Source organism: Vipera ursinii, assembly GCF_947247035.1.
Source record: "Vipera ursinii genome assembly, chromosome: Z".
Lineage (NCBI taxonomy): Eukaryota > Metazoa > Chordata > Lepidosauria > Squamata > Viperidae > Vipera > Vipera ursinii.
In genome coordinates this window covers 76,550,144-76,564,591 of record NC_139517.1, presented here as the reverse complement: position 1 = coordinate 76,564,591, position 14,448 = coordinate 76,550,144, and the positions used below count along the sequence as shown (strand labels likewise).

General features: G+C 36.2%; 1 protein-coding gene across 3 annotated transcripts in view; it reads right to left on the bottom strand.

Moving 5' to 3' along the window:
- Window positions 1-14,448, bottom strand: part of TOPBP1 (DNA topoisomerase II binding protein 1) — a 54,847-nt gene that overhangs the window by 19,574 nt on the left and 20,825 nt on the right. For all 3 annotated transcript variants that reach the window (XM_083379339.1, XM_083379337.1, XM_083379338.1), the window contains 7 exons: window positions 14,057-14,268; window positions 12,836-13,134; window positions 10,867-11,040; window positions 7,824-7,933; window positions 6,522-6,645; window positions 1,080-1,223; window positions 465-552 (listed from right to left, as the gene is read on the bottom strand). In XM_083379339.1, coding sequence (XP_083235465.1) covers window positions 465-552; window positions 1,080-1,223; window positions 6,522-6,645; window positions 7,824-7,933; window positions 10,867-11,040; window positions 12,836-13,134; window positions 14,057-14,268 — 1,151 coding nt within the window. The remainder of the gene's footprint in view (window positions 1-464; window positions 553-1,079; window positions 1,224-6,521; window positions 6,646-7,823; window positions 7,934-10,866; window positions 11,041-12,835; window positions 13,135-14,056; window positions 14,269-14,448) is intronic.

Here is a 14,448-nt window from a genome sequence, read left to right as displayed (position 1 = left end):
TTTCATTTTGTTAGATAGTGCCAAATGTTCAAGATCCTTCTGTATCTTAAGCCTATCTACTGGAGCATTGATTATTCCTGCCAGCTTGGTGTCATCTGCAAATCTGATGAGTTCCCCATCTATCTCCTCATCCAAATCATTGATGAAGATGTTGGAGAGCGCTGGGCCCAGAACAGAGCCCTGGGCACCCCACTACTCACTTCCCTCCATATAGATGCAGTTCCATTGAGGACCACACACACACACACAGAGTATGGCTGGTCAGCCAGCTACAAAACTATAGTAGGTTGTGGTCTACTTTATCATATAATGGAATTAAAATAAAAAAATTAAAAAAATAATAAAAGCTATAACAGACCCCTTTTTATGTCACACTTTTCCCATTCCACATTCTAATTTTTTAAAAAACTCAATGAAAAATTCTAAAATACCTAGTGATGGGGGCCAAATACACAAAAAGTTACCTCCTTTTGGTTCATGCTCCTTTTGTCCAACCTCATTTATGTGATCAACAATAACGTTTTTTGTATCATTATCATCCAGTGAATTATTCTGAAATTGAATAACAAAACAAATTAGTGTAAAAAAAAGTACATAGAAAAAGGCATGCGTAAAACCTCAAATAAAACACGATATAGGCATCACAAATATTGAAATAGATTTTTTATATAGAACTATAGCAAAGTGAGTGTGTCTATGTGTGTGTACACATAACTTCTAACTTAAAAACAGATCTGTTTATAGACTAGTAATATATGTTTACCTGCTCCAGGATTTAGAAACATTTTATTTGCTCAACCCTAGTTAGGATGATAGACTTGAACCAAAAATGTTCTATATGCCAAGCACTGCTGGACTGAAGTATAAAATTTTAAACTATATAAAAATTAAGATTAATTTTTAATAATCATATTCTGATTACTTCTGTTATATTATAGCAAGCAATTGCTCTTAAAGTTTAATATGGTTTTATTTTAGAACTAACATGAGTGAAAACAAATCAGAAAACCATTATTATTTATACATACAGATTAATATTATTAAACTGAATGGAAGAATAGATTGAACAAAAAACATACTTTGTTGCCTTTCCCGTCTCTTCCAGCAGCGTCAATCCTTTGTGAGAACCTGTCATCTTCCACACCACTAATATTCAAACTCATTTTAGGATTATACGTATGAGGATAAAGAGATTCAGCTAGTCGTTTGTATTCTTGTGCACTCTGGGAAGAAAGTAAAGGTCAGTTAAAATGAGATTAATGTCACCATTAATTTTCGAAAAATAAATGCATAAATGAATGTTAATAATTGTTTTCTTCTTTCCTGCCTAACAGATAATAAACAAAAGATTACTTTGTTTCCCAATGGAAAGCTCCAGTAAAGATGAATTACTTAGCGACCTAGATAATCACTAATCAAAGCTCATTTCATCAGATGCATGAGATTAGAAAAAGTAAGAGGCAGCCCAAAAATGATGAAATGCAAGAAGAAACAATTTATTTCAATTCTGATCTCATCTTTCCGATCTCATCTTTTGGAGAAAGGAAAGGAAGCAAAAGTAAAACAATATTAAGACCTTAATTGTGCGACATCACCATCTCCATTATACTACTGCTACTGTTGCTGCCGCTGCTACTGAAAGAAGGAACACAGAATTCCTTCATTTAAGTACAGAAGACAAACTGTTTCCAATGCGGGTAATTTAAGTCACTATTCTGCAATTCCCAATCCAAGTGAAACTTTTTTTTTACTTCTGTCACATTTAATGTCTCAGGTTAATCAGTGGCTTCTCACAATTCCCACCACTATGAACCATGCTTCTTTACCTTTTCTGAAAATCACAGCTATCATATTGTAAGATGTCTAGAATAAAAGTAAAACAAGTAACAAAATACTTGGAATAGGGATGGGCAAATTATGGCCTTTACTTTAAAAGGAGGGACATAAAAATAAGCAGACATATAAAGAAGTTGTACTGTATGGCTCTTTAAAACAAAGAACAGCAAAAAAGAGATTTTTTTCCCCCTTTGGAAGTGACAACGTGTGGCTTCTGGCCTAATTTTATCTGTGCAAATTATACCCTTCCCTAGCAGTCCACTGATTAGAGAAGCAGAGGAAGGGGGAAAAAAGATGTGTTTGTGAATTAGAATGAGATCTTAGATAATTTTTGCTTCACTTGCTTCTCTATTAGTAAAGATTCCAGTAGACTACAGTCCTTGAGATATTTCTGCAATAATTTATTTTTAAAATATTAATTTAAACAAGTGTGTAAAGGTAAAGGTAAAGGTTCCCCCGCACATGTGTGCTAGTCGTTTCCAACTCTAGGGGCCGGTGCTCATCTCCGTTTCAAAGCCAAAGAGCCAGCGTTTGTCCGAGGATGTCTCCGTGGTCATGTGGCCGGCATGACTAGACGCCAAAGGGGCACGGAACGCTGTTACCACTGTAGTGGTCCCTATTTTTCTACTTGCATTTTTACGTGCTTTCAAACTGCTAGGTTGGCAGAAGCTGGGACGAGTAACAGGCGCTCACTCTGTTACGCGGCACTCGGGATTCGACCCGCCAAACTGCCGATCTTCTGATCGACAAGCTCAGCGTCCTAACCCACTGAGCCACCGCGTCCCTAAACAAGTGTGTACTACCCTTCAAAACCAAGTTTTTGTACTGTATAACACTCAAAGACAAAACACACTTTGATTCAGAAACTTCATTTCTCACTTAACAGCATCTATTCTTATCTTTTTAGAACAGTGCTTCATTAGATATTGCTAATTAGTGCTTCATTAGGAGAACAGCAGCAAAGCAAAGGTTGTGCTGCAAAGTGTTTATCTGGAAATCCCCAAACACCATAACATTTACTATAAACAGCAATTGTACTGAATAATAGAAAAATCTACAGAATTTAGGAGTTATTCTGACAATTGTTGGTTATCAGATGATGGAGCACAAAAGTAAAAGGACTCTGTGAAAGTTTATACCTTTTTCCTTAAGGAAGTAAGAAAAAGTTACAGCAAATTAAAGAATGTCACATAAATCTTAACTTTCCACATATAGATAACTTTTTATACACAATGGGGCTAAAAATATATTCTGCAAGAGAATACAGAGAAACTATTCAGAGGACCTTTTTTTCCTGAACCAAATTATTAAAATATCGTATTTTTATATTCACGGTCTACAACTGCAATGTAGCATTTATTTATTTATTTATTTATTTATTTATTTATTTATTTATTTATTTGATTTGATTTGATTAATATACCGCCCTTCTCCTGAAGGACTCAGGGCGGTGTACAGGGCAATAAAATAAGAATACATTAGTTAAATAATTTTAAAACCCAAATCCATCAGGCCAGGCCGGCTTGTTCGAATAGATAAGTTTTTAGATCACGCCGGAAGGAGCGAAGGTCAGGGGCCATCCGGAGTTCAGCTGGTAAGCGGTTCCAAAGGACTGGTGCACCCACAGAGAATGCTCTCCCCCTGGGGGGTCACCAGCCGACATTCTCTGACCGGTGGTACCCTGAGGAGGCTCTCTCTGTGGGAACGTACCGGAGGGACGTTGACGCCGGCAGTAGGTGCTCCCGCAGGTAATCCGGACCCATGCCATGTAGGGCTTTGTATGTCATCACCAGCACCTTGAATTTCACTTGGAAGGCAACTGGAAGCCAGTGCAGCTCACGGAGCAGAAGTGTAATGTGGGAGTATCAGGAGACCCCCAAAAGAACTCGTGCAGCTGCACTCTGTACCAGCTGAAGCTTCCGAGTGGTTCTCAAGGGCAGCCCCATGTAAAGAGCATTGCAGTAGTCTAGACGAGAGATCACAAGTGCATGGGTGACTGTACGCAAGGCATCCAGGTCCAGATAGGGTCGCAACTGGCACACCAGACGAACCTGGGCGAAGGCCCCTCTAGTCACAGCTCCTATATGATCTTCTAAGGAGAGCTGTGAATCTAAGAGGACACCCAGATTGCGAGCATTATCTACGGGAGGTAATAACTCGCCCCCAATATTAAGAGATGGAATAATCTGAATTTCCTGACATGCCAGTATGTACAGCCATTCAGTCTTGTCCGGGTTGAGTTGAAGCCTGTTCCTCCTCATCCAGACCCGGACCGCTTCCAGGCAACGGGACATCACGTCAAGGGCATCACTGGTGTGGTTTGGGGTCGAGATGAAAAGCTGGGTGTCATCAGCATACTGATGATATCCCACTCCAAAACCACGGATGATCTCACCTAGCAGCTTCATATAGATGTTAAACAGGAGAGGTGAGAGCACCGACCCCTGAGGAACTCCATAAATGAGAGGTCTCGGGGTCGATCTCTGCCCACCTGCCAACACTCACTGTGAACGTTCCAGAAGGTAGGAGGAGAACCACTGAAGAACAGTGCCTCCCACTCCCAATCTCCTGAGACGCCGCAGTAAGATACCATGGTCGATGGTATCAAAAGCCGCAGAGAGGTCTAATAGGACCAGGACAGAGGAATAACCCCTATCCCGAGCTCGCCAGAGATCATTCATCAGAGCGACCAATGCCGTCTCCGTGCTGTGTCCGGGCCTGAAACCCGATTGGTACGGGTCTAGATAATCAGTATCTTCAAGGAACAGAGGAAGCTGATGCGCCACTACGCTCTCAACAACCTTCGCAAGAAAGCGAAGGTTGGAGACCGGGCGAAAGTTGTTTAAAACAGCTGGGTCCAGGGAAGGCTTTTTGAGGAGGGGTCTCACCACCGCTTCTTTCAAGGCTGCGGGGAAACTGCCCTCTTTCAATGAAGCAGTTATCACTGCATGGATCCAGCCTCGTGTCCCATCCCGAGCCGCATAAACCAGCCAGGAGGGGCACGGGTCCAATAAGGATGTAGTGGAGCTCAGCTTCCTCATGATCTTGTCTACCTCGTCCAGAGTCACAGGATCGAACTCTTCCCAGATAACATCAACAAGACTGTCCATGTTCTCATCGTCAGATTCTGCCCAGTCGGAATCCAGACTGGTCTGGATCTGAGTGATTTTGTCCAGCAGATGTTGGCTAAATTCCTCGGCACGACCCTGTAAGGGATCCTCCTTCACCTCTAGATTAAGGAGGGAGCGGGTCACCCTAAATAGGGCGGTCGGGCGATTATCTGCGGACGCGATAAGGGTAGCAAAGTAATTAGACCTTGCCCTCCTCAGAAATACATGCAAATTACACACAGAATGTCAGCTATCTTATTTTATATTAAAAGTGTTTTTTAAGACTTCTCTGATCTGGCAGAACTTTGTGGATGAAAGTTTATCCAAAACCACCCCTTTCCTGCTTGCAGTCTTTCCTCTGAACCTCAAATGGATACTCTGCAAAACTTCTATAGTAGCAGGAGAAGGAGGCAAATGATAAACTAAGATAAAACCATATCTCTTATCTCTATTCTTTCTGCTAATAAAAACCCAGTTTAACTGAAGAACCTTTCATCAACTTGTTCTTAAGAAACCTTCATAGGTTCCTACCTGCCTGGACAATTTCTTTTTAGGGAAGTGATGGAAAAAATGGTTGCACTGCAATTCCAGAGGGTCTTTCTTCAGGGCTGGTCCCAATTGGTGTTAACAGTGAGCAAGAGATCCAGTCCACATCCACTTCTTTGTGGTATGCTAGGGGCTTGGTTCTCTCTCATCTCCTTTTTAACATCAATCTGAAACCACTGAATGGGTTCATCCAATATCATGGGATGAGGTATCATTAATATGCTAATTTAAGTCAACTTTACATCTCCATCTATGGTGACCCAAGTGATGCTGCAGCTTCTCTCTTGCAGTGCTCAGAGGCTATGGGCGTCTGTATAACTGTGGATTCAAAAGATCTGGGGATCTGGGAGTTTATCATCTTTAGTTCTGGATGGGGTTGCACTGGGGGGTTCTCTTAACACCTGCTCAAAGAGCAGTTGGCATTTGTGGCTAGGAGAGTCTTTGCACAACTTCATATTTTGTCCCAGTTGAGCCCATTCCTGCATTGTGGGGCCCTGCATACAGTCACCCATGCCCTGTTCATCTCTCAGTTGGATTATTGCAACATGCTCTACATGGGGCTACCCTTGAAGAGTATTCAGAAGTTATAACTGGTACAGAATGCAGTGGCACGGAAGTCCTAGAGGCCCCACACCTTGCTATTATGTGACCTGCACTAGTTGCCAATTTGCTTCCAGGTCCAATTCAAGGTGTTCGCCATTACTTTTAAAGCCCTTTTTGGTATGGGTTCAGGTATCTGAAGAGCTGTCTCATCCAATGGGATTAGCCATCCCATTCATGCCAATGGAAGAGGCCAACTGCAGATCTTGTCTGCCAAAGAATTTCAGAGTATAGAAGAGCCTCTGAAAGATCCTCATGCTGCCCATCCTCTTGGTTTAATCTTTAATTTTAACTGCTTTGTATTATTATATTTAGGCTGCCCAGAGTTGCTGTATCAATGAGATGGACAGCATAAAATTTAATAATTAATAAGTAAACAAAGTAAACATTTTTTTCACTTTTAGCATCAGAAAGAAAGGCTATCCCTACCTCCAAGAGCCAATGCTCTGAAACAATGTATATGCCTCTTTCTTTAGCAGATTTGTATTCTCGGCTGTTATCATTCTGCCTTCCTTGGTAGATGAAATGTGTTACAGTTTCATCAAAACACCACCTAGAATAAACGCATACAATGAATATTTGTTAAATAATTGCTAATTCAGAAGGAGAGAATTAATTTGCACATAGCAGGATTCACCTAGATAGTGAATATTTCTGTTATAATAAATCTGGCCATTACCTGTTTACATCTATTGAAACTTTTTAAATAATATTCTGATATATATTCTAATGCATATGGAAATAAAAATCCATACAGTCCTTAACAATTCAAATTGTTATTTCCTGCCCTGTATGTTTAAGCAGAGTGGATATTCTCCAAGTCGCATATATTAAATATTGTTAGGACAAAAGAAGCATACATTTTCTGTATGAGAGGCAGAGAGTTCTGAAAGCCCATAAGACCTGGCTCTTATCCCAATGTGGTATGGTTTGCTATTTTTATCGTTACTTTAGTCTGGGCTGCCAGACCTCTATTGTTTGTGTATTTTGTAAGCCAACTAGAATCTACATGAGAGGACAATTACAATAAATTTAAATAAATTCTAGATATTTTTTTAGGGCCACTGTTCAAGGAGGATCTAATGTAGAATTGAATGTAATTCCATAATATGAAAAAATGTCAGTATTGTATTAGTATATTAATGTATCTAGAAATAAAAATATCTAGAATTTATTTAAATTTATTGTAATTGTCCTCTCATGTATATTCAGCATTATAAAATATTATATAATTCCAATATTTTCATGTTTAATTCTCTGCACCATCATTAAAGATTATGTAAAATGAATTACAATATTATTACATAGTCCGTTTGAACTTCGAGTTATTAAAATTTAAATCTACAGTCATTCTAACAATGACTATATTGCTATTTATTTAGCTTACAGCTGAATATAGCAGTGTTCCAATATCTCAGGGGCTGCCACAAAGAAGAGAGAGTAAAGCTATTCTCCAAAGCACCTGAAGGCAGGACAAGAAGTGACAGATGGAAACTAACAAAGAGAGAAGCAACCTAGAACTAAGGAGACATTTCCTGACAGTTAGAACAATTAACCAGTGGAACCACCTGCCTCCAGAAGCTGTGAATGCTCCAACAATGGATGTTTTTAAAGAGAGACTAGACAGCCATTTGTCTGAAATGGTATAGGGTTTCCTGCCTGAGCAGGGGGTTGGACTAGATGACCTCCAAGGTACCTTTCAACTATATTGTTGTTTTTGTTGTTATATACCTATAATCAGCTCCAAGAGATGCAGCAATAGCATTCAATTCACTCTGCTTTTTACTTAGCTTCTTACTCACACAGATGACAACATTCACTAAAGGTTTTGATTCTTCTTCCTGTTCAAGTTAGGAAAAATATTTGAACATTTGAGTTTTCAACATTTCCAAGTTTCCAGCATTCAATTGTTTATACAACTCTATATTTTAAAAAGTTAATATTTAAAGGAAGGAGGATTCATTTAATTATTTCTTCCAATAAAATAGCTTCGTTGTGCTAAGTAAAAAAAAAGGTATCTCCAAACAAAAATGTCATTGCTAGTTATTACAACACCTTCCTCAGATGAACTGTATGGCCTCACTAGAGGAAGAATAACATTCAAGTCTTGTGTCAGTGGTATCACTTATTCTATCACTTACTCTAAATTCTTCTTTTAGATGAAAGAGGAAACCCCTCTTGAGGAAGGTTGCTCTTAAGAAGGCTAGCAGTGAAATGAACCGGACCATCAGAACAGAGAGGTCTCATTCCTAAATTACTAATCAAAATGTAAAATTATATACTATCTGGTTCACATATACTTTTTTTTTCAAAATGTCCAGACTCAAGAGCATCCTCCACTAATTTTCAGAATTCCTAACAAGAACTGCCTTGTTTTTCATAACTAAGCTAATTTCAATACTGCAGGTATAAGTAAGGCTAAAAAAACACCCTTAGTTTTATTTTTAAACGTCCTTACAAAGTGATATTACACCATCAAATCTTTGAAGCATACATAATGCTTGCCCACTCAGTTCATATTATAATGTAATAAAATTTATTTTTATTTATTTTATTTTAATTCCATTTATATCCCTGTTTTTTAAAAATCTGCCCTACATGACTCAAGGATTGTAATGATCCAAAGGTGTGAAAATTTGCACTTCTCCAATACACTTTCAGAAATATGGCAAAAATGTGGAATTATGAAAGCTGAAACTCAAGCAGGCCAGCACAAAGGTAAGAAAGCCTTCATAACAATAATTATATTTTTCTTCTCCCAGTTCATATATGCTTACTTCTGAGATTTCCAGTGAAGATATGGCAAACTGAAAATAGTTCTGCAAAAGCAGAGCTGATAACCACAGCAAAAACTAAGGAACCGGTGAATAGAATCGTCTCCAAATAATAAAAGGATGGGAGATCACGCATATGTGCTCCAGTTGCTCCTCGCAAGACTACAGAATAATAATTTTCCATGATTTCTGAGTACTGGAAGACAATGGAATCAGCCAGTTTGCTCATACCTGTGGCAGAGCCTTTTAAAGGACACTAAGTTCACAAATCTCATTTTCTAATTCTCTTCAAAAATTACCTATTAGCTATTCTAAACCTATATGAGCCATTCTAGATAAACTAGACAGGATAGACAACTAGATCAGCTATTTTATAGTAAAGCTGCATTAACAGACTTGTAGGTCTGAAAGTTCAAAATTTCCCACTGTCATTTTTAACTGTTTGACCCCCCCCCTTACTGTGGGTCCTTCCGTTGAGCCATTGGGGATCCTTCTCTTGTCTGATTGTGTCCCAGGAAGCACCCCTTTCCCATATTCCCCAAGGTCACTCCCATATTTCAAATTTAAATTAGACACAGAACAAAACAAAAATTGATTACAAGCTTAGAACTTACTGGCTACCAACCTTTTCTATACCCCGCACTCCTAGAACGCATCTGATATACTCTCACCCCCCTAACAAAAGTTCGAAATAACAGCAACAAATTATGCATATATACACTATAATTTTGAAAAACCAAGTTTTTGCACCCCCTGGAATATCATCTCGCACCCCCAGTTGGGAATCCCTGACTTAAAGGGTTTGAAGCAAAAAGCAAAATAAGATTTTGATCTAAGAAAGTTATAAATGGATTAAGGAAGACCCTTACTATAAAATTTTGGAACTAATTATAAAAAAAACTTGAGAGGAAACAATTGCTTTTGATTATACTGGCAATTTCAAATCATAAGAAAAGATGTGATGATTTAGAAATTAGGCACTAGATGTTAAGCAGAAAAAAATATGAAATCTGATTTCAATTAACACTAGGATTTTATAGAACGATATTGAAAATTATGAAATTCAAATTATTAAAAAAAACTTTGAAGAATGAAGCCAAAAATTAATAACTACAATAGTAACACTATCAATAACTATGTCTACTTCTATGAGTATATATGTAAAAGAATGAGATAACGAAGGAAAGACATATGTGGAACAATATCTGATAATATAAAATATGGGATGCAGAACTAAAGATGACAGGACAAGAGAATGATTTTAAATTAATTGCTTTACTGGATATACAAAACGAAGAGTCTAAAGTTTTAAAAAATTAAAATACAAATAATAGGAACCACAAATGAGAAACCAAGAGAATGACTTGGAAAAAATTCTTATTAAATTTACAAGAGGCTTGTTAAAGACTAGAAGATATTTGTGTGATGGGATAAAGAACTGAAGAGAAATCAAATCTTATAACAATATTTGACTGAATTAAAGATTAAAACTGCTAGAAGTATTGTAAAAATAGGGGTTGTAAACTTAGTTAAAATAAGATATTTGATGCAATTTTCCAGTAATCCTTTATAGATTTTTTTGCTGATCTGGGGATTCAAAGGCTAATATCTTATGGATTTGTTTATGTATAAGGGATGATATATGAGATGAAGATATATTTATGTAACCTTATAGGGTTTGAAGAGTAATAATTTGCTTTTCTATTTGTTTTAATGAAGGTCTGAATCACTTCTTTATATATTTCTTTTTTTTATTCTAGCCTATTTTTTATTCTTTCTTTCCATTCTCTTTCTCCAAGTTTAGTTATTAGTATTAAATAGTGTAATGAAAATTCTTAATAAAAATTATATATAATTATAATGTATAAATAAATATATTATATGAATATATATGAATAAATATATGAATGCCACTTCAGGAGATAACAATTTGCCAAGAAGAAATGAAGTTCCACTAACTGATTCCATACCTATATAATGAAACTAAATGCTAAGCTCACCCTTTGCCAACATGGAGCTTTTAGCTGCGGACTGGCAGTGAGAGCAACAGTTTGACGTGTGCTGTTGGCCAAAGCTAGTTTTAAGTTCCTGCCAATGACTTCTGAAAGAGGAGTACTTAGATTTGTGTTTCCCTCGTTAGGACCACCTGGAGTTTCCAAAGCTGCCAAAGCATCCTAATGGATAGGAATAACAATAAAAAAGCATTAATGATTGTATTCTCAAAATGTTTTTCATAAACTAATCTAATAAATAAAAGTTTTATTCTTCTAATTATGTAAAATATACAATCAAGTCACATCACAGAAGCTTTTATAAGATTTAACAAAGGTTAGTTTTTATCCAGACCAAAATAAAATGTGTTAGTTTTATTGACACCAAACAAAGCTACCTACAAGAATAAGGAAAGCCATCATTCAATTTAGAAAAAGAGCTCCTATTAAGTTATAAGCCCTCAAGGATAATGAGAAATTACATAATTCCTACAAAATAAACAAATATTATCAAATTATTCTAATTTCCTACATATAAATTGTGACGAAATGTACTCAACTACAGTAGAGAGCTATTGGTTGTCCTCGAATTATGACAATAGAGCCCAAAATTTCTGTTGCTAAGCAAGACAATTGTTAAGTGAGTTTCACCACATTTTACAATCTTTCTTGCTACAGTTGTTAAGTGGATCATTGCAGTTGTTAAGTTAGTAACACAGTTAAGTTAATCTGGCTTCCCCATTGACTTTGCTTATCAGAGGGTCACAAAAGGTGATCATATAACTCCGGGACACTGCAACCTTCATAAATACATGCCAGTTGCCAAGCGTCCAGTTTGATTATGTGACCATGGAGGTAGTGCAACTGTTGTTAAGTGTGAAAAGTGATCATAAACCACTTTTTTCAGTGCCATTATAACTCTGAACAGTCACTAAATGAATGCTGTAAATTAAGAACATGGCATGAAGAAGCCACAGCTGCTTAAAAGCTCAACATGGCTGTTTCAAGACATTTCTGACCTGTTGATACTAGAGAAATGATGGAACTTATGGTAGGGTTTATGTAAAATTCTGCATATCATTCTGGTGATGATTTATAATATTGAATGTATAATTAAAATGTGTTTTGAGGCAACAGTTGGACATTTTTATAAAATAAACTGATAAAAAAACCTACGATCATTATTTTTGCAACAAGTACAAATATATTGAATTAAAGATAAGATTTTGTCACAATAGATTCAATTAAAATGCATTCTTAATTCCATTAAGAAATCTAATGATTTCAAACAGGAATTGCAAAATAATTGAAATGTTTCACTATAGCACTTCAAAGCCAATGAGGTCCAGAGCATTTACCAACTTCCCAGGTATAAACAAATTAGTTGACTGGAGGTTAGAGAAGATTGGGATTCATCACATCATTTACTATATACTCATTTCTGGAAGCAAGGAATTAGGTATATGAAACAAGGGAGCACAAATTTTGGATCAATCCCATTTTGAGCTTTTCTAACATAAAAGGAAAGCACAGAAGTTGAAGTACAAATGAAACAAACTTTCTTGCCAGAGGGAAGAGAAAAGCAGATCAGTTATACAGCCCTTCCAGTATGCTGAATTGAAGAATATATTCTAATTCTGTTCCTAACCAACCAACAAACACACATTTTAGAACATATTAATTTTCTATATAGAGGACAACTTTTATCAACTCTTATGTACAACATGATCACATCAATGTCATGTTATAATACAAACTTGAAAAATAAAATACCCATATTATAAAATATTCATTCAAGTAAAATAAATAACTACAGATATAAAAAGTAACTTAATATTAAAACTAAGCATTTGCTTTGAAATTAAAAGCAAAATTAGAAGTAACAAATTCATACTTATTGATAGTTACATTATAACAGCCATAGTTAACTCTTTTCTCAAACATTTACCACATGAACAAGATTTTTCAAAGTATTTACCTTGACATCAAAAGAAGGTTTAAAAAGTTTGTCTTTCGATAAAAATTTAGATGGTGTGTCCAGATGCAGAGATGGTTCCTTCTGTACTACTTTGCTTCCAATTGGAGGGCTAGGATTTTTACCAATATGTTGTGAAATAACACTTTGGAAAGCTTTACTTTGGAAACGATTCACATCCAGAGGTGTCACTGTTGTTATCTTTCCAGTTTCAAGAACACTACTTGGATGATCAGGTGTATTTGAAGATGCAGTACTTGTCTCCATTTCTTCTGTAGAATTTGTAAGGTTCTTTTGTTTATCTTAAAAAATTTAAAGCATAATTTAAAAATAGTTTAGTATGTATTTCACATTTCATTACAATAAATAATAAGACAAAAATATTGTGTTCTATGCTACAATTTGCAGTGATCCCTAATAAAAAGTACCTTGGTCGTTCTTTATTATGTTCAGTAAATATAACAAAATAAATCATAAGAGTTGTAAGTTCGCCCTTTCAATTTTAAAAGTGAATACTATGTTCCCAGAGTGCTAAAAAGACATATTCTTTAGCTAATAATTTTCTATAACATGCTAATATACCAACATATTGTTTCATTGTTGTAGCAAATATTATACAATCTATTTAATTATAAACAGAAAATTCAACTGGGTCAGGCAAGTCAAGTATGAAATCACTGCTTCATGCCAGGTAACCACCTTTAAATGTTTGCATGATTATGTTTAACTCCTGTTCCACCTTTGAGCAAACTAATCAAGACATCCTGTTGTAAAAAGCATTGGATTAAAGGGCCAAATGTCATTCAACTGCAACGCTTACTGAATGACTTTGAGCATTTAGGAAGAATGTGACAGATTTAAACTGGTATATCACTGTATTTATTTCATGAGTGAGGAAAAAACACTGATGAAAATTGTACAGAGTAGCACCAGGGAGATGTCTCATACATGTTTATTGTGTGGATCCAAAACATACAACTGATACTTTTATCAAAAGAGAAAGAATGGCCAACTGCATTTTTTCAAGACTCTTCCAATTATTAATAGCATCCTGACCTACTGCAATATCAGTGCAATCTACCAATCAAAAATATTTACATGTTATTTTTCTTTAAAATGTAATGCTTATGGATGGGGTGACTGAGGGAATATATGAATGCTTCTATTGTTTACACAGATGTGCACTACCAGCACACACACAGATGTAGCTCCATTCCAACTAACCTTTGTTGCCTATATTCTCAATCAGGAATTTGCTTTCAGCAGCTTTTTCCCCCATCCTAGCAGACTCCAATAGCCAAGCCATAGTAATGGCAGGAAGATTCCACTTCTTTGCTGCTTCATATTTAGAACCATTTGGCTCTTTTAGCACCAGATGAGTGCTGACAAGCATTCCTTTCTTTGGGTTGGCTCTTCTCACAAAGAATTCCTGAACTCTAAAAAGAAATTTAAAAATGCTTTTTTCCGTAAGTATCAATATTATTCTTAAAAACTAGCAAAGAATGTTTTATCTTGTCAAAAAAGACCTTAACTAATTTTTTCAAAAATAAATACAAGATCATGAACAATCTTTTTTTTAAAGTGGCTTCTATTTAATAACAAGAAAATCCTTCCTT